Genomic DNA, 21,787 nt, shown 5'->3' on the forward strand with positions numbered 1-21,787 from the left:
TACCAATTCAAACTACGTTTAGAATCAAAAGAAATTATTGGGTTGGTTCCCTGAATGCTAAAATTGTTTTTATCAATAAGTATGACAGTGACCAAAGATTTTCAGTACCTAGGATTTCTGTGGCCATTCAATAGATTTTGTTCCATATACATAGTCATATTTCCATATTTGAAGCTATTGTACATTATTTCCTAGATGTGTTTTATACACCTTCTTGTATAAGTGAATGAAGAAACTTTAAGGTGGCTAAACTAGTGGATACAGGAAATGTAGGCATACCGGTAGCCCACAAGGATATGGACAAAAATGAGTACTTTCAGTAACTGTGATCCCACAAGTGTATATCCAAGCTGATCAGTTCATACGGTTTTGTTTGATGAAAACTCAGTTATGCATTCAGTTGGCCTATCATCAGCACTGTGTACTCCTACAGGACAGGACAAATTGAAGAAGGTCATACATACTTAGAGTCCAATGGTATAAATGATTCTGCTGTGCTGCCTCAAGGATGTGGTGTAGCATTCTACCATGGGCTTTCACGTATGTCCACTCAGGGTCACGATTTGTTCCTCTCGTTAGAAATTGCTCTTCTGGCCAACCCACCTTCCTGTCTGCAGAAACAACCCCCAAACCCACTTGTAATCTGAGCCAGGCATGAGGATTCAGCTTAGTACTAAGTGCATGAGTGTTTGTGGGCTTCTCTATGTACATGGAGCTAACTAGATGACCCTTTTGCTTTTTAGATTCTCCAGGAAAATACTCTCACCGGAAGGTAAAACTTACATTTTTATTTTGAGGCTTTAACTACAGATTGCATGTCTTAATCATATTGTTTCAATACCCATTCAGCCTGCTGTGGAGGGGAAAGGTTTTATTTCGAATCAACCCAGAGACATGGAGGAAATTCAAGCATCCCAATCAGGTAAATTTTACAATATAAACTGAACGGTGTAAAGAAGTCCACTAAAATATTTGAAATGCTCACAGTCTTCTTATTCTGAAGTCTTTTTATTTATTTATTTATTTATTTAGTTAGTTAGTTATTTAATTTTGGGGGCAAGCTTCAGTGAAGGTTCTGACATAAATAAGGTAGATGTTATTGCTGAACAATATTTGAACAGAAGATATTTACAAGCCTAAGAACAAGAGCTTCTGAAACATGTAAGCTTTAGCTCAATTCTTTAAAAAGGAAGAGCAGACTGTTTGAAATGCCGGAAGGGTATCAGGGGCGCTTCCGGTACCAAAACCTGTAGGAGTCGGATACCAAAATTTCCCCCCTGTTACTGCTTTCCTCGCTGCTGGGAAGACATTAAGGACTGACGTGGTTGATGATGCAAAGCTATGTTCTAGTCAGCTATAAGAATGTGTGGCTGGATGGCATGTAAAATGGTGGTACTTCATAAATAGTATCATTGAGTGCCAAGTAAGAGTATTGGAAGGAGAAGAGAGCAGGGTCAGTTTGGGGGGGATTGAGGAAGCCTTAGCCGTGATAAAAAGTCTATTAGAAAGTTTGTGACTTTTAAGACTTTTCCAGTTTTGAAGAATTGATAGTGACGAACGTGAAGCTTGCTTCTAGAAGGTGAAGTTAAGGTGAAGGAATGTGGCAGCAGACTCAGTATGGACCAGAATTTCTCCAATTTTACTGAATCATCGGAGACCTTGTTAAAAATGCACATTGTGGGGGCGCCTGGGTGGCTCAGTGGGTTAAAGCCTCTGCCTTCGGCTCAGGTCGTGATCCCAGGGTCCTGGGATCGAGCCCCACATCAGGCTCTCTGCTCTGCGGGGAGCCTGCTTCCCCCCCCCTCTCTCTGCCTTCCTCTCTGCCTACTTGTGATCTCTCTGTCAAAGAAAGAAAGAAAGAAAGAAAGAAATCTTTAAAAAAAAGAAATGCACATTGTGAGGGGCGCGTGGGTGGCTCAGTGGGTTAAGCCTCTGCCTTGGGCTCGGGCCATGACCTCAGGATCCTGGGATTGAGCCCCGCATCCGGCTCTCTGCTCCGCAGGGAGCCTGCTTCCCCCTCTCTCTCTGCCTGCCGCTCTGCCTACTTGTGATCTCTCTCTGTCAAAGAGATAAATACAATCTTTCAAAAATAATGAACATTGTGAGCAGCAGGTCTGGGATCCTGCATTCTGACCTGTCAGGTGATGCAAATGTCAATGGTCCGTTGGTCATGTGCTCCATTGCAAGGGTGGAGACTTCCACGTAGAGACACCTGGAAAGGCCACTGGATACTTCAAGACACCACAGGATCAAGGAAAACGTTATTTTCTTTTTGTTTGTAAGCATGTTTTCGGCTAGACGGGAGAAAGGAGATGCAGAAAGAGAGGTTATAGATGTAAGATACTAGTGCTAACTAAAAAGGAAAGAAGTGGTGGAGATAATCCCTAATAAAAAGAGTGTAAACGCAAAACAATCAAGACTATAGATCCACAAATAGGTCTTTTTTTAGGATTTTTTTTTCTTTATTTGTTTCAGGGAGCAAGATTGAGAGAGACAGAGAATGATCAGGGGGAGGGGCAAAGGCAGAGGGAGAGGTTCCTCAAACAGGCTCACTTCTGCGCCTGGAGCCTCCATGCAGGGTTCAGTCTGAAGACTCTGTCCTCGTGACCTGAGTCGAAATCAAGAGCCAGGTGCTCAATCCGCCGTTCCGTCCGGGTGCTCCCAGAAATTACTTTTTGAAGGGGCATAGCGAAGGGAACAAGGGAAAAGGGAAAGGCACGTTAGCTGAGAAGTCTTGGAGTTGAGAAGGAAACTCCAGAGAATTCACTTTAGATGGCTCGAGGGTATTTGCACTAGAACCACATATTCATCCTCCTCAGGTCTTTTGGACATCAAAGATACAGGTTACGTCGGTCTTCATTACTCAAGTGAGATACGGAAGCTATGGCTTTCTTTTTTTTTAAGATAGGTAATTTTTTGATACGAGAGCTGTTTCCAAAAACCCTTGAAAGACTGACATGATCTACCAATTCAAACTACGTTTAGAATCAAAAGAAATTATTGGGTTGGTTCCCTGAATGCTAAAATTGTTTTTATCAATAAGTATGACAGTGACCAAAGATTTTCAGTACCTAGGATTTCTGTGGCCATTCAATAGATTTTGTTCCATATACATAGTCATATTTCCATATTTGAAGCTATTGTACATTATTTCCTAGATGTGTTTTATACACCTTCTTGTATAAGTGAATGAAGAAACTTTAAGGTGGCTAAACTAGTGGATACAGGAAATGTAGGCATACCGGTAGCCCACAAGGATATGGACAAAAATGAGTACTTTCAGTAACTGTGATCCCACAAGTGTATATCCAAGCTGATCAGTTCATACGGTTTTGTTTGATGAAAACTCAGTTATGCATTCAGTTGGCCTATCATCAGCACTGTGTACTCCTACAGGACAGGACAAATTGAAGAAGGTCATACATACTTAGAGTCCAATGGTATAAATGATTCTGCTGTGCTGCCTCAAGGATGTGGTGTAGCATTCTACCATGGGCTTTCACGTATGTCCACTCAGGGTCACGATTTGTTCCTCTCGTTAGAAATTGCTCTTCTGGCCAACCCACCTTCCTGTCTGCAGAAACAACCCCCAAACCCACTTGTAATCTGAGCCAGGCATGAGGATTCAGCTTAGTACTAAGTGCATGAGTGTTTGTGGGCTTCTCTATGTACATGGAGCTAACTAGATGACCCTTTTGCTTTTTAGATTCTCCAGGAAAATACTCTCACCGGAAGGTAAAACTTACATTTTTATTTTGAGGCTTTAACTACAGATTGCATGTCTTAATCATATTGTTTCAATACCCATTCAGCCTGCTGTGGAGGGGAAAGGTTTTATTTCGAATCAACCCAGAGACATGGAGGAAATTCAAGCATCCCAATCAGGTAAATTTTACAATATAAACTGAACGGTGTAAAGAAGTCCACTAAAATATTTGAAATGCTCACAGTCTTCTTATTCTGAAGTCTTTTTATTTATTTATTTATTTATTTAGTTAGTTAGTTATTTAATTTTGGGGGCAAGCTTCAGTGAAGGTTCTGACATAAATAAGGTAGATGTTATTGCTGAACAATATTTGAACAGAAGATATTTACAAGCCTAAGAACAAGAGCTTCTGAAACATGTAAGCTTTAGCTCAATTCTTTAAAAAGGAAGAGCAGACTGTTTGAAATGCCGGAAGGGTATCAGGGGCGCTTCCGGTACCAAAACCTGTAGGAGTCGGATACCAAAATTTCCCCCCTGTTACTGCTTTCCTCGCTGCTGGGAAGACATTAAGGACTGACGTGGTTGATGATGCAAAGCTATGTTCTAGTCAGCTATAAGAATGTGTGGCTGGATGGCATGTAAAATGGTGGTACTTCATAAATAGTATCATTGAGTGCCAAGTAAGAGTATTGGAAGGAGAAGAGAGCAGGGTCAGTTTGGGGGGGATTGAGGAAGCCTTAGCCGTGATAAAAAGTCTATTAGAAAGTTTGTGACTTTTAAGACTTTTCCAGTTTTGAAGAATTGATAGTGACGAACGTGAAGCTTGCTTCTAGAAGGTGAAGTTAAGGTGAAGGAATGTGGCAGCAGACTCAGTATGGACCAGAATTTCTCCAATTTTACTGAATCATCGGAGACCTTGTTAAAAATGCACATTGTGGGGGCGCCTGGGTGGCTCAGTGGGTTGAAGCCTCTGCCTTCGGCTCAGGTCGTGATCCCAGGGTCCTGGGATCGAGCCCCACATCAGGCTCTCTGCTCTGCGGGGAGCCTGCTTCCCCCCCCCCCTGCCTTCCTCTCTGCCTACTTGTGATCTCTCTGTCAAAGAAAGAAAGAAAGAAAGAAAGAAAGAAAGAAAGAAAGAAATCTTTAAAAAAAAGAAATGCACATTGTGAGGGGCGCGTGGGTGGCTCAGTGGGTTAAGCCTCTGCCTTGGGCTCGGGCCATGACCTCAGGATCCTGGGATTGAGCCCCGCATCCGGCTCTCTGCTCCGCAGGGAGCCTGCTTCCCCCTCTCTCTCTGCCTGCCGCTCTGCCTACTTGTGATCTCTCTCTGTCAAAGAGATAAATACAATCTTTCAAAAATAATGAACATTGTGAGCAGCAGGTCTGGGATCCTGCATTCTGACCTGTCAGGTGATGCAAATGTCAATGGTCCGTTGGTCATGTGCTCCATTGCAAGGGTGGAGACTTCCACGTAGAGACACCTGGAAAGGCCACTGGATACTTCAAGACACCACAGGATCAAGGAAAACGTTATTTTCTTTTTGTTTGTAAGCATGTTTTCGGCTAGACGGGAGAAAGGAGATGCAGAAAGAGAGGTTATAGATGTAAGATACTAGTGCTAACTAAAAAGGAAAGAAGTGGTGGAGATAATCCCTAATAAAAAGAGTGTAAACGCAAAACAATCAAGACTATAGATCCACAAATAGGTCTTTTTTTAGGATTTTTTTTTCTTTATTTGTTTCAGGGAGCAAGATTGAGAGAGACAGAGAATGATCAGGGGGAGGGGCAAAGGCAGAGGGAGAGGTTCCTCAAACAGGCTCACTTCTGCGCCTGGAGCCTCCATGCAGGGTTCAGTCTGAAGACTCTGTCCTCGTGACCTGAGTCGAAATCAAGAGCCAGGTGCTCAATCCGCCGTTCCGTCCGGGTGCTCCCAGAAATTACTTTTTGAAGGGGCATAGCGAAGGGAACAAGGGAAAAGGGAAAGGCACGTTAGCTGAGAAGTCTTGGAGTTGAGAAGGAAACTCCAGAGAATTCACTTTAGATGGCTCGAGGGTATTTGCACTAGAACCACATATTCATCCTCCTCAGGTCTTTTGGACATCAAAGATACAGGTTACGTCGGTCTTCATTACTCAAGTGAGATACGGAAGCTATGGCTTTCTTTTTTTTTAAGATAGGTAATTTTTTGATACGAGAGCTGTTTCCAAAAACCCTTGAAAGACTGACATGATCTACCAATTCAAACTACGTTTAGAATCAAAAGAAATTATTGGGTTGGTTCCCTGAATGCTAAAATTGTTTTTATCAATAAGTATGACAGTGACCAAAGATTTTCAGTACCTAGGATTTCTGTGGCCATTCAATAGATTTTGTTCCATATACATAGTCATATTTCCATATTTGAAGCTATTGTACATTATTTCCTAGATGTGTTTTATACACCTTCTTGTATAAGTGAATGAAGAAACTTTAAGGTGGCTAAACTAGTGGATACAGGAAATGTAGGCATACCGGTAGCCCACAAGGATATGGACAAAAATGAGTACTTTCAGTAACTGTGATCCCACAAGTGTATATCCAAGCTGATCAGTTCATACGGTTTTGTTTGATGAAAACTCAGTTATGCATTCAGTTGGCCTATCATCAGCACTGTGTACTCCTACAGGACAGGACAAATTGAAGAAGGTCATACATACTTAGAGTCCAATGGTATAAATGATTCTGCTGTGCTGCCTCAAGGATGTGGTGTAGCATTCTACCATGGGCTTTCACGTATGTCCACTCAGGGTCACGATTTGTTCCTCTCGTTAGAAATTGCTCTTCTGGCCAACCCACCTTCCTGTCTGCAGAAACAACCCCCAAACCCACTTGTAATCTGAGCCAGGCATGAGGATTCAGCTTAGTACTAAGTGCATGAGTGTTTGTGGGCTTCTCTATGTACATGGAGCTAACTAGATGACCCTTTTGCTTTTTAGATTCTCCAGGAAAATACTCTCACCGGAAGGTAAAACTTACATTTTTATTTTGAGGCTTTAACTACAGATTGCATGTCTTAATCATATTGTTTCAATACCCATTCAGCCTGCTGTGGAGGGGAAAGGTTTTATTTCGAATCAACCCAGAGACATGGAGGAAATTCAAGCATCCCAATCAGGTAAATTTTACAATATAAACTGAACGGTGTAAAGAAGTCCACTAAAATATTTGAAATGCTCACAGTCGTCTTATTCTGAAGTCTTTTTATTTATTTATTTATTTAGTTAGTTAGTTATTTAATTTTGGGGGCAAGCTTCAGTGAAGGTTCTGACATAAATAAGGTAGATGTTATTGCTGAACAATATTTGAACAGAAGATATTTACAAGCCTAAGAACAAGAGCTTCTGAAACATGTAAGCTTTAGCTCAATTCTTTAAAAAGGAAGAGCAGACTGTTTGAAATGCCGGAAGGGTATCAGGGGCGCTTCCGGTACCAAAACCTGTAGGAGTCGGATACCAAAATTTCCCCCCTGTTACTGCTTTCCTCGCTGCTGGGAAGACATTAAGGACTGACGTGGTTGATGATGCAAAGCTATGTTCTAGTCAGCTATAAGAATGTGTGGCTGGATGGCATGTAAAATGGTGGTACTTCATAAATAGTATCATTGAGTGCCAAGTAAGAGTATTGGAAGGAGAAGAGAGCAGGGTCAGTTTGGGGGGGATTGAGGAAGCCTTAGCCGTGATAAAAAGTCTATTAGAAAGTTTGTGACTTTTAAGACTTTTCCAGTTTTGAAGAATTGATAGTGACGAACGTGAAGCTTGCTTCTAGAAGGTGAAGTTAAGGTGAAGGAATGTGGCAGCAGACTCAGTATGGACCAGAATTTCTCCAATTTTACTGAATCATCGGAGACCTTGTTAAAAATGCACATTGTGGGGGCGCCTGGGTGGCTCAGTGGGTTGAAGCCTCTGCCTTCGGCTCAGGTCGTGATCCCAGGGTCCTGGGATCGAGCCCCACATCAGGCTCTCTGCTCTGCGGGGAGCCTGCTTCCCCCCCCCTCTCTCTGCCTTCCTCTCTGCCTACTTGTGATCTCTCTGTCAAAGAAAGAAAGAAAGAAAGAAAGAAAGAGAGAAAGAAAGAAAGAAATCTTTAAAAAAAAGAAATGCACATTGTGAGGGGCGCGTGGGTGGCTCAGTGGGTTAAGCCTCTGCCTTGGGCTCGGGCCATGACCTCAGGATCCTGGGATTGAGCCCCGCATCCGGCTCTCTGCTCCGCAGGGAGCCTGCTTCCCCCTCTCTCTCTGCCTGCCGCTCTGCCTACTTGTGATCTCTCTCTGTCAAAGAGATAAATACAATCTTTCAAAAATAATGAACATTGTGAGCAGCAGGTCTGGGATCCTGCATTCTGACCTGTCAGGTGATGCAAATGTCAATGGTCCGTTGGTCATGTGCTCCATTGCAAGGGTGGAGACTTCCACGTAGAGACACCTGGAAAGGCCACTGGATACTTCAAGACACCACAGGATCAAGGAAAACGTTATTTTCTTTTTGTTTGTAAGCATGTTTTCGGCTAGACGGGAGAAAGGAGATGCAGAAAGAGAGGTTATAGATGTAAGATACTAGTGCTAACTAAAAAGGAAAGAAGTGGTGGAGATAATCCCTAATAAAAAGAGTGTAAACGCAAAACAATCAAGACTATAGATCCACAAATAGGTCTTTTTTTAGGATTTTTTTTTCTTTATTTGTTTCAGGGAGCAAGATTGAGAGAGACAGAGAATGATCAGGGGGAGGGGCAAAGGCAGAGGGAGAGGTTCCTCAAACAGGCTCACTTCTGCGCCTGGAGCCTCCATGCAGGGTTCAGTCTGAAGACTCTGTCCTCGTGACCTGAGTCGAAATCAAGAGCCAGGTGCTCAATCCGCCGTTCCGTCCGGGTGCTCCCAGAAATTACTTTTTGAAGGGGCATAGCGAAGGGAACAAGGGAAAAGGGAAAGGCACGTTAGCTGAGAAGTCTTGGAGTTGAGAAGGAAACTCCAGAGAATTCACTTTAGATGGCTCGAGGGTATTTGCACTAGAACCACATATTCATCCTCCTCAGGTCTTTTGGACATCAAAGATACAGGTTACGTCGGTCTTCATTACTCAAGTGAGATACGGAAGCTATGGCTTTCTTTTTTTTTAAGATAGGTAATTTTTTGATACGAGAGCTGTTTCCAAAAACCCTTGAAAGACTGACATGATCTACCAATTCAAACTACGTTTAGAATCAAAAGAAATTATTGGGTTGGTTCCCTGAATGCTAAAATTGTTTTTATCAATAAGTATGACAGTGACCAAAGATTTTCAGTACCTAGGATTTCTGTGGCCATTCAATAGATTTTGTTCCATATACATAGTCATATTTCCATATTTGAAGCTATTGTACATTATTTCCTAGATGTGTTTTATACACCTTCTTGTATAAGTGAATGAAGAAACTTTAAGGTGGCTAAACTAGTGGATACAGGAAATGTAGGCATACCGGTAGCCCACAAGGATATGGACAAAAATGAGTACTTTCAGTAACTGTGATCCCACAAGTGTATATCCAAGCTGATCAGTTCATACGGTTTTGTTTGATGAAAACTCAGTTATGCATTCAGTTGGCCTATCATCAGCACTGTGTACTCCTACAGGACAGGACAAATTGAAGAAGGTCATACATACTTAGAGTCCAATGGTATAAATGATTCTGCTGTGCTGCCTCAAGGATGTGGTGTAGCATTCTACCATGGGCTTTCACGTATGTCCACTCAGGGTCACGATTTGTTCCTCTCGTTAGAAATTGCTCTTCTGGCCAACCCACCTTCCTGTCTGCAGAAACAACCCCCAAACCCACTTGTAATCTGAGCCAGGCATGAGGATTCAGCTTAGTACTAAGTGCATGAGTGTTTGTGGGCTTCTCTATGTACATGGAGCTAACTAGATGACCCTTTTGCTTTTTAGATTCTCCAGGAAAATACTCTCACCGGAAGGTAAAACTTACATTTTTATTTTGAGGCTTTAACTACAGATTGCATGTCTTAATCATATTGTTTCAATACCCATTCAGCCTGCTGTGGAGGGGAAAGGTTTTATTTCGAATCAACCCAGAGACATGGAGGAAATTCAAGCATCCCAATCAGGTAAATTTTACAATATAAACTGAACGGTGTAAAGAAGTCCACTAAAATATTTGAAATGCTCACAGTCTTCTTATTCTGAAGTCTTTTTATTTATTTATTTATTTAGTTAGTTAGTTAGTTATTTAATTTTGGGGGCAAGCTTCAGTGAAGGTTCTGACATAAATAAGGTAGATGTTATTGCTGAACAATATTTGAACAGAAGATATTTACAAGCCTAAGAACAAGAGCTTCTGAAACATGTAAGCTTTAGCTCAATTCTTTAAAAAGGAAGAGCAGACTGTTTGAAATGCCGGAAGGGTATCAGGGGCGCTTCCGGTACCAAAACCTGTAGGAGTCGGATACCAAAATTTCCCCCCTGTTACTGCTTTCCTCGCTGCTGGGAAGACATTAAGGACTGACGTGGTTGATGATGCAAAGCTATGTTCTAGTCAGCTATAAGAATGTGTGGCTGGATGGCATGTAAAATGGTGGTACTTCATAAATAGTATCATTGAGTGCCAAGTAAGAGTATTGGAAGGAGAAGAGAGCAGGGTCAGTTTGGGGGGGATTGAGGAAGCCTTAGCCGTGATAAAAAGTCTATTAGAAAGTTTGTGACTTTTAAGACTTTTCCAGTTTTGAAGAATTGATAGTGACGAACGTGAAGCTTGCTTCTAGAAGGTGAAGTTAAGGTGAAGGAATGTGGCAGCAGACTCAGTATGGACCAGAATTTCTCCAATTTTACTGAATCATCGGAGACCTTGTTAAAAATGCACATTGTGGGGGCGCCTGGGTGGCTCAGTGGGTTGAAGCCTCTGCCTTCGGCTCAGGTCGTGATCCCAGGGTCCTGGGATCGAGCCCCACATCAGGCTCTCTGCTCTGCGGGGAGCCTGCTTCCCCCCCCCTCTCTCTGCCTTCCTCTCTGCCTACTTGTGATCTCTCTGTCAAAGAAAGAAAGAAAGAAAGAAAGAAAGAGAGAAAGAAAGAAAGAAAGAAAGAAAGAAATCTTTAAAAAAAAGAAATGCACATTGTGAGGGGCGCGTGGGTGGCTCAGTGGGTTAAGCCTCTGCCTTGGGCTCGGGCCATGACCTCAGGATCCTGGGATTGAGCCCCGCATCCGGCTCTCTGCTCCGCAGGGAGCCTGCTTCCCCCTCTCTCTCTGCCTGTCGCTCTGCCTACTTGTGATCTCTCTCTGTCAAAGAGATAAATACAATCTTTCAAAAATAATGAACATTGTGAGCAGCAGGTCTGGGATCCTGCATTCTGACCTGTCAGGTGATGCAAATGTCAATGGTCCGTTGGTCATGTGCTCCATTGCAAGGGTGGAGACTTCCACGTAGAGACACCTGGAAAGGCCACTGGATACTTCAAGACACCACAGGATCAAGGAAAACATTATTTTCTTTTTGTTTGTAAGCATGTTTTCGGCTAGACGGGAGAAAGGAGATGCAGAAAGAGAGGTTATAGATGTAAGATACTAGTGCTAACTAAAAAGGAAAGAAGTGGTGGAGATAATCCCTAATAAAAAGAGTGTAAACGCAAAACAATCAAGACTATAGATCCACAAATAGGTCTTTTTTTAGGATTTTTTTTTCTTTATTTGTTTCAGGGAGCAAGATTGAGAGAGACAGAGAATGATCAGGGGGAGGGGCAAAGGCAGAGGGAGAGGTTCCTCAAACAGGCTCACTTCTGCGCCTGGAGCCTCCATGCAGGGTTCAGTCTGAAGACTCTGTCCTCGTGACCTGAGTCGAAATCAAGAGCCAGGTGCTCAATCCGCCGTTCCGTCCGGGTGCTCCCAGAAATTACTTTTTGAAGGGGCATAGCGAAGGGAACAAGGGAAAAGGGAAAGGCACGTTAGCTGAGAAGTCTTGGAGTTGAGAAGGAAACTCCAGAGAATTCACTTTAGATGGCTCGAGGGTATTTGCACTAGAACCACATATTCATCTTCCTCAGGTCTTTTGGACATCAAAGATACAGGTTACGTCGGTCTTCATTACTCAAGTGAGATACGGAAGCTATGGCTTTCTTTTTTTTTAAGATAGGTAATTTTTTGATACGAGAGCTGTTTCCAAAAACCCTGGAAAGACTGACATGATCTACCAAATCAAACTACTTTTGGAAACTATAGAATTACAGGATTGGTTCCCTAAATGTTAAAATTTTTATTATCAGTAAGTGTGACACTAATTCTGAAATACATATTTTTTTTATTTTAATAAATAGAATTTTTAAAAAAATTTTAATAAACATATAATATATTTTTATCCCCAGGAGGTACTGGTCTGTGAATCGCTAGGTTTACACATTTCACAGCAGTCATCATAGCACATACCCTCCCCAATGTCCATATCCCCCCTAGAATCTTTTTTAAAAAAGAATTAGGAGAAAGTAATTTCTTTTAGGCTGTTTTTAGCATTCACTTGAGAGTGGGTGGCAGTATTATATTTAGAAGTTTGTGCCCAGCTGGGGATACTAGGTAGAGGTCTAAAGATTACTTATTGAAAACAAACTTTCTTAACTTTATTTTTATAGCTTTAAATTCACAAGTATTGGTCCAATTATATTCAATGTAACTAGAAAAAGCAGCTTCCCAAACCAAATATTAAAATATTTCCTATATTCTCTATGACTTTATTTTAGAGTTGGCTTTCCCAGCATTAATGGGAATCTTTGAGAATTTACTATATAGTATCATCTTCTCAACTATGTATGCATAGTCTATGTTCTTGTGTTATTATTTTTATTTTATTTTTTTAGAGAGCAAGAAAGTGGGGAGGGAGGGAGGTAAGGCAGAAGGAGAGGGAAGGAGAGAACCCCAAGCAGCAGGCTTCACGCTTAGCACGGGGTCTGATGTGGGGCTGGATCTCACGACCCTGAGATCATGACCTGAGATGAAATCAACAGCCAGACACTTACTTCACTGAGCCACCCAGATGCCCCTTATTATTATTATTATTATTATTATTATGCCCCTTATTATTGTTATTATTATCATGACCTGAGATGAAATCAACAGCCAGATGCTTACTTCACTGAGCCACCCATGTGCCCCTTATTATTATTATTATTATTATTATTTGAAGATTTTATTTATTTGAGAGAGATTGAGAGAAAAAGTGGGAGGAGGGGCAGAGGGAGAAGCAGACTCCCCACTGACCTGGGAGCCCGATGGAGGACTCCATCCCAGGATCCAGTCATGACCTGAGCTGAAAGCAGCCGCTTAACTGACTGAGCCACCCAGGCGCCCCCCTTCATTAATTTTGATGAATAGGTGGAATATTGGTTTTAAGGAGTACTACACCATTTAAAAATAACATTCTCCTGATATACTCAGTCTACTGATTAACCATATCTAATGTGTGCTCTACTTAATGTACCAGTTAACTAAGGGCCTTTCATCAGTCATATGATCAGGTCGGTACTAATAAATTGTACGGTATTTTTTTCACCCCTGTAGTTTTATGTTCTTTCTTTACTTGTAGAATTAACACTATAGTTTCAAAAGATTTTCAATTATCTCCTAGAGTAGTGAACGCAGACAATAAATTCAAAGTTACTTACCTATACATGTGACTTGTTCCTGTTACTTCCTCATGAGCTTGGTAGATCCAAGAAGCAGGACTTTTAAAACAAAGCACCCACAGGCTTCTGTAACATAGGAAGATATGGAACAGAAAAATTATAAAATAAATACATTCAACTTAAAACAGTTCATGTAGAATAATTCCCACTTGATGCCTTTTATAAAGTAACGAGCAAAATTGGTTGCTAGGGACCCAAGATTGTGTGTTTACTCATTTAATATAGATTTATTCTGTACTGGCCCTGATAATTTTATATCCTCAATATTTCTAGAACCATTCTGTCGGTTCAGGTGTGCTTCATCTTTATTTTGCATCAGTGCCTTCTCATTCATCTCCCATCTTTTATTACAATGCCCCTCAGATTCATCCCTCTCCACAGCATTTAGAGTGATGTGTCTCAAATGCAAATATGACTGTGAACCATTGTTGAAAATATGTTTGTGTCCAGGTATCTTAAAATTACATATAAGGCTTTCATAATTTTGAGTTCTGCTAAGCTCTCTAACCCTTTCTACTGTCTGCCCTTTTCTCTGGCATCTGAACTGCTTTTGATGTCTTCCTCTTTGATTCCTGTATTTTAGACAGATATTTACCCTGTTGTGTGTTTCTCTCCCTTGTCTTACTGCGGGCTTGTATACTCCCCCCATTTTCTGCCCTCTAACCCCTTTGACTCTGGCTGACCTCAGTGTTGCTGTCTCAGTTCAGGCATTATCTCTACAAAAACCATTCCTGACACCTTTTATCTACATGCTGCTTTAAACCTGGGTGCTTAGCACTTACTGGGAACTCAGTAAATAATTACTGAGTAGAATAAAGACTGTTTACACAGAGATGATTTAAGAGATTGTCCCATACAGGGGCCCCTGGGGGGCTCAGTCGGTTGAGTGTCCAACTCTTGATTTTGGCTCAGGTCAAGCCCCAAGTGGGGTTCAGTGCTGGGCGTGGAGCCTGGTCAAAATTCTCTCTCCCTCTTCTCCTTCCCCCCATCTCTCTCTTAAAAAAAGAGAAAGAGAGAGATTGTCCCATACAGTCTAGTAACAAAAGGAATATGTATACATAAAGAAGTAACTTACAGTTCAGGTGGTGAAGATGCACTAGAAAAATCTGTATGGTACTAACGTAGCCCCAAAGAAAGAGATCTATTTATCTAGGGAAGGGTAGCCTTAATCAAGGATGACTTTGTGTAGCAGTCTGTGTCCTAGAAGATGTGAAGAAATTTGTCAAGAAGTAGAGGAAAACATTTTAGGAATGTTTACATTCATCAGGGAAATACACCCATAGGAAGGTTGTACACTGATAAAGGCATAAAAAATACTAGTAATTTTGGAAACCATGAATAATGTAGTTGAAGCTTAGGGTGATGTTTAAGAGGTACTGTAACAAGGTAAAGAATAGTCTGTTGTGATTTTATATCTTTCTGCTGCATTTTAAAAATTTGTTTCTGATTGTTTTGTTCATTGGTGTTAGATGGGTGAATTTGTGAATGATTCTTTGAGATGTTTGTATGCCTTTAACCTAGTGACATTTAGTATTTCCCAAATGGTTTGTTGAAGTTTTTGATAATGAAAAGTATTTCTTAAAGTAAATATCCAGTTAAAGATTAAGTTTAATTTAAACTCTTAATTGATAAGATGTTGTTTTCTATTTTTATGAAGGTTATAGCTTTTATCTAACCAGTCTAATTTGTCCATTTTAATAAAATATATAGATTTTTCAGCAGAACTAGACTTAGAAATGACAACAGAAAAAGAGGAAGAAAGTCTTAATGAAAGTGAAAATAAACACCTGCAGGTATATACAAATTTAAATTTAAATTTCCAATTTTATATTGTTTTCCCTGCTTTAAGAATGTAACATAGCTCAAATGAAATTATCTTCTGAACAAAATGTATTGAAGTTGATCGATTATAATTTAGTATTTAGTTTTTGTAAAATTTTACAAGTTACCATATTTAAAATATTGTTAGAATTTATAGTAGCTTGTAGTTAAACTTCATCCTTGGAATTGGACCAAAAAAATCCTGAATATTGTTTGCTTCTTCCATTTTTGTAAGTTTTTACATGCTAAAAAGGTGACATCAAATACTGAACCATATGTTTAAGCAGTTGAAATTAAGAGCAGTATAACAATTATGACTACTGACTTAGATTCATGTAGAAGGAGTGGTTCTTAGTGGTTCTTAATGTGGAGTTCTCAGTGGTTCAAAATGTGCAGTTCTGTATTGTCAGTCACTAATGCCAAGATTAAAGATTTATTTTGCCTTGTGATCTCTGTGTAGTTGACTTCAGAGAGTAGGATCATAAAATGAACACAATTGCCTATTGTAGAATCAAACCTTCCAGGATGGGACCTTTGTATTTGGGTAATAAACAGGAACGTTTTCAGTTATTTCATTTCCATATAGGGAATCTGTAAATATTATTAACATTTTTCTTATCCACTCTCAGTGGACGTTACAATAGCTGGATACAGGCAGATAATTTATAGTGATGTATAACACTATCATAGTATATAATTTGAATTAAAATTTAGGAATTTATTTTTCTTTCTGATTGATGTTTATTGATTTTGGCTCCTAATAATAAGTTTGCCTATTCTCTAGTTATTAATCTTTAAAAAAATTCTCAAATGCACTATTGGGGTCACTGTTTAAGGTATGGTAAGATAAAATGGTTTTAGGTTTATAACATTGAAAATCATCTAATTCATTTTTTGGTAGATGTGACATGTAATGAATTGTTTAGTTTAAAAAAACTGACAAAGTTAAGTTTATGGATTTGTGTTTTTCTTCTGTCTCAGGCTAGGGCAAGTTATTTTCGCTTCTTAGTTACAATCCAGTGACTTGGGAGCAGCTTAACATAGATTAAGACATTTAACAGTTAAATTTTAATTATTTTCTAATTTTTTCTTTGTCCATACTTGATTACTTAAGGATAAAGTTATTTTACAAACATGTATGCCAACAGAAAGGACATCTGAAAATGAAACACAGCAATTTAACTTTCATATCTGTCAAAAATGGCTCAAGAACCAGGAATGAATAAGGAATGTGATAGAGAGGATGATAGATTTTTATATTCAGAACATCCCTCTGTTCAAAAGTGTGAGGACATGTGGACCAAACAAGACAAATTAGAGTGGAAAAATAAGTTAAAACTCATCACCAGAGAGTTAAAGCAGAAGTTTGGTGAAATTTGTGGGAAAAAAAAAATTACTGCTTATCCTAAGGAAGATTCACTACATGGTCACTTTAAAGAAGGAGCAAACTTAATGGAAATACCTTCTAATTTGACAAATGATAGACTTGATTGTGAGAAAAAAAGATGCATTTGCATCTTTGAACAGAAAGAGTCTAGACTTGAAAATGTCGTTCTTTCTCATTCATCCTCAGATCATAGTTGCCAGTCATCTTCTGATCTTTCCTTAAGTGAAAATAAATCAGCCTCTGAAAATGATAACAAATCAGACTTTGAGCATATTTTTAACAAAAATGAGAGTTTTGATAGTGACATAGAAAATAAAAAAGTAAGGAACCCAGGGGTTACGTTTGAAGGGAAAGAAGACCAGGAGTTTGACATGCAAATGGCAAAAGTATAAACCAAACTAGTTATTTTAAAGATTTTATTTACTTGTCAGAGAGAGAGTGAGAGAGAGAGAGAGAGAGAGAGAGAGAGACAGTGTGTGCACACAAGCAGGGGGAAGTCCTGGCAGAAGAAGCAGGCCTGAACTCTGTCCCAGGACTCTGGGATCATGACCTGAGCCCAAGGCAGATACTTAGCCAACAAGGTATCCACGTGTCCCAATTCCTCTCTTTTTATTGACACAGAAATGAAGCAGAATTTATAAAAATTGCAGTTACTTGTAATGATAAGCACAAAATATTTTTATCAATTAAAATTAGGACAAACTAAGAGTCAAATGATATAATTAATGAAAAAAGTTCTGGGATGCCTGGGTGGCTCAGTTGGTTAAGAGCCTGCCTTTGGCTTGGGTCATGATCCCAGGGTCCTGGGATGGGGTCCTGCATTGGGCTCCCTGCTCAGGAGGGAGCCTGCTTCTCCCATTGCTGGCACCTCCTCCTGCTTGTGCGCTCTCTCTCTCTGATGAATAAATAAATAAAATCTTTAAAACATGTATAATTAATGAAAAAAGTTCATTTTAATGAATAAATTAGTAACGATTATCCTTCTTATCAAACTTCCATTAAAGATTGAAGAAACGGAGAAGCACCAAAATGATGAAATGGCAGTATTAGAAAGTGTATATGCTTCTGCTGCTGCTGGACTAATGCATCAAAGAGGGAGTGGAAAAACTGATAACAACCTATGTCCTATTATGGAAAATGAAGAATCTGATGGGTAAGCCTATAGCAATGCTTAAATAGTAGGTAATTATTATTTTCCTATAAAACAAATTCTAGTTGGAGCTAACATTCATGATTAACAAATTTTATGTTTTTTAGTAAGGCTATTTCATCTTGGGTGCTAATCAGAAAAATTTAAATAATGAGATATCATTTTTTGCAATCATAGTGATAAATATTTTATTAAAAAATTAACAACCAAAGTTAGCAAATGTGAAGAAAAGGGCATTCTTATACACTGTTGTTAAATAAAATTGGTAAAGCCCTTCCGAAGGGTGATTTAGCAGTGTGTTTCAAAAATTTTAAATATTCTGACCTCTTATCCCAAGAACTTCATTGCTAGGACTAGATCCTATAGGAAAACATGACTTGTGTAAACACACACACACACACACACACACATTCTAAGGACATTTATTATACATTTATATATATATATAAAATATGACATATGTTAAGGATATTTATTATAGCATTATTTTCATATAAAAAGTTGGAGATAGTCTAAGTATCTGTCAATAGGGAAGTAAACTTTCACCCCTGTAAAACAATGTAGTACGCGACTGTTTGAAAAAATGAGTTTAGGTCTACAAGGTACTGATTGTTTAACAAAGTATATTTAAAGTTTTTGGTTTGATGTCATGTTTTATGCAAATTTTAGAATACTTTTATTTACTTATTTATTTTTCTACCCCAGCATTTCTTTTTCTTTTTTTTTTTTTAATTATGCTATGGTAGTCACCATACAGTACATCATTAGTTTTTGATGTAGTGTTCTGTGATTCGTTGTTTGTGTATAACACCCAGTGCTCCATGCAATACATGCCCTACTTAATACCCATCATTGGGCTCACTCAACTCCCCCACCCCATTCCCCTTTAAAACCCTCAGTTTGATTCCCAGAGTCCATAGTCTCTCATGGTTCATCTCCCCCTCTTATTTTCCCCCCTTCATTTTTCCCTTCCTTCTAATTCCTCCATGCTATTCCTTATGTTCCACAAATAAGTGAAACCATGTCATAATTGTCTTTCTCTGCTTGATTTATTTCACTCAGCATAATCTCCTTCAGTTCCATCACGTTGATGCAGATGTTGGTATTCATCCTTTTTGATGGCTGAGGAATATTCCATTGTATATATGGACCGTATCTTCTTTATCCATTCATCTGTTGAAGGTTACCTCTGCTCCTTCCACAGTTTGGCTATTGTAGACATTGCTGCTATGAACATTGGGATGCATATGGCCCTTCTTTTCACTACATCTGTATCTTTGGGGTAAATACCCAGTAATGCAATTGCTGGGTGTTAGGGTAGCTCTGTTTTAACTTTTTATATATATATATAAAATATATATTATATATACATATTTAGATTTTATATATATATGTAATATATAATATATATATATTTAGATTTTTATTTATTTATTTGACAGAGAGAGATCACAAGTAGGCAGAGAGGCAGGCAGAGAGAGAGAGGAGGAAGCAGGCTCCCTGCCGAGCAGGGAGCCCGATGCAAGACTCGATCCCAGGACCCTGAGATCATGACCTGAGCCGAAGGCAGAGGACCAACCCACTGAGCCACCCAGGCGCCCTGTTTTTAACTTTTTGAGGAACCTCCACACTATTTTCCAAAGCGACTGCACCAACTTGCATTCCCAACAGTGTAACAGGTTTCCCCCTTCTCACATTCTCTCCAACACTTGTTGTTTCCTGTCCTGTTAATTTTGGCCATTCTAACTGGTATAAGTTGGTATCTCAATGTAGTTTTGATTTGAATTTCCCTGATGGCTAATGATGATGAACATTTTTTCACGTGTCCGTTAGCCATTTGTATGTCTTCTTTGGAGAAGTGTCTGTTCATGTCTTCTGCTCATTTTTTAATATAATTTTTTATTTTTTATTAACATATAATGTATTATTAGCCCCAGGGGTACAGGTCTGTGAATCGCCAGGTTTACACACTTCATAGTATTCATTATAGCATATACCTTCCCCAATGTCCATAACCCAACCACTCTCTCCCTACCCCTCTCCCCCCAGCAACCATCACTTTGTTTTGTGAGATTAAGAGTCTCTTATGGTTTGTCTCCCTCCCGATCCCATCTTGTTTCATTTATTTCTTTCCTACCCCCCAAGTCCCCCATGTTGCCTCTCAACTTCCTCATATCAGGGAGATCATATGATCGTTGTCTTTCTCTGATTGACTTATTTCACTCAGCATAATACCCTCTAGTTCTATCCATGTCATCACAAATGGCAAGATTTCATTTCTTTTGATGGCTGCATACTATTCCATTATATATATATATACACACACACACACACACACACACACACATATGTATATGTGTGTATATATATATGTGTGTGTGTGTGTGTGTGTGTGTATATATATATATATGTATATGTATATATATATATACCCCGCATCATTTTTATCCATTCATCTGTTGATGGACATCGAGGTTCTTTCCATTGTTTGGCTATTGTGGACATTGCTGCTATAAACATTCAGGTGCCCATGCCCCTTCGGATCACTACATATGTATCTTTAGGGTAAATACCCCGTAGTGCGATCGCTGGGTCATAAGGTAGCTCTCTTTTCCACTTTTTTGAGGAATCTCCATGCTGCTTTCCAGAGTGGTTGCACCAGCTTGCATTCCCACCAACAGTGTAGGAGGGTTCCCCTCTCTTCGCATCCTCGCCAGGATTTGTCATTTCCTGACTTGTTAATTTTAGCCATTCTGACTGGTGTGAGGTGGTATCTCATTGTGGTTTTGATCTGTATTTCCCTGATGCTGAGTGATGTGGAGCACTTTTTCATGTGTCTGTTGTTCTGCACATTTTTTGACTTGATTATTTGTTTTTTGGGTGTGAAGTTTGGGAAGTACTTTATAGATCTTGGATACCAGCCTCTTGGATATAAAGTACTTTATAGATCTTGGATACCAGCCTTTTATCTGTAGTGTCAGTTGCGAATATCTTCTCCCATTCTGTGGGTTGTCTCTTTGTTTTGTTGACTGTTTCCTTTGCTGTGCAGAAGCTTTTTATCTTGAGGAAATCCCAAAAGTTCATTTTCACTTTTGTTTCCCTTGCCTTTGGAGACATGTTTTGAAAGAAGTTGCTGTGGCTGATGTCGAAGAGGTTACTACCTATGTGCTGCTCTAGGATTTTGATGGATTCCTGTCTCACATTGAGGTCTTTCATCCATTTAGAATTTATCTTTGTGTATGGTGTAGGAGAATGGTCGAGTTTTGTGAAAAATGGAATACTTTTAAAATCTGCTGTGTTGCAAAAGGAAGTTACCTGCTATACTGGCACTCTTATTACCAACAAAATTGCTAGTCATTAGGTTTTGGTTTTGGTTCCTAATGCATGAGTGCTCAAATGTTGGACCCTCAAATTGATCTGAGTATTACCAAGAGATTTCATATAGCAACTTGTCCCATGTTCTATACAAACATTTGATTTGATCCCTGTGCTATAAACCAAGATGTTGCTAATGCGTTGAATCTTCTTCTTAAGGTACCATGCACGCATGCTATTATCCTTCCTTTTTTAAAAAAATTAATTTATTTTGTTTTTAATTTATTATTATTTTTTAAATAAACATATAATGTATTTTTATCCCCAGGAGTACATGTCTGTGAATTGCCAGGTTTACACACTTCACCGCACTCACCATAGCACATACCCTCCCCAATGTCCATAACCCCACCCCCCTCTCCCTCCCCCCACCCCAGCATATTATCCTTCCTTTTTAAAGAGAATCTATTTCTACATGCGCCTCACCAAAATTTTCAATAGTGACTTCATATTACAGAATTTATGAGAATTCAGTTTACAAAATAGGAATATTTTCTACATTCTAAACCCCTTGTACTTTCCTTACAGAATTTTAATATGACTAATGATTTTGGATAGTAGAAGATATCCTAGAGTTAGATGATTTTTATCAAGCATGAAATACTGCTGTTGGAACTTAGAGTTTTTCTGTGGTCTTTCTAAGCATGAGAAAAATGA

The 21,787-nt window shown here is 39.5% G+C and overlaps 1 protein-coding gene across 1 annotated transcript in view; it reads left to right on the forward strand.

The window, feature by feature from the left end:
- Positions 1-21,787, forward strand: part of LOC308347143 (ankyrin repeat domain-containing protein 26-like) — a gene marked incomplete at both ends in the record, with an annotated part of 252,683 nt that overhangs the window by 42,290 nt on the left and 188,606 nt on the right. The window contains one exon of the mRNA XM_080810281.1: positions 17,575-17,758. Coding sequence (XP_080666407.1) covers positions 17,575-17,758 — 184 coding nt within the window. The remainder of the gene's footprint in view (positions 1-17,574; positions 17,759-21,787) is intronic.

The sequence above is a fragment of the Martes martes genome (genome assembly GCF_963455335.1).
Source record: "Martes martes genome assembly, chromosome: 8".
NCBI lineage: Eukaryota > Metazoa > Chordata > Mammalia > Carnivora > Mustelidae > Martes > Martes martes.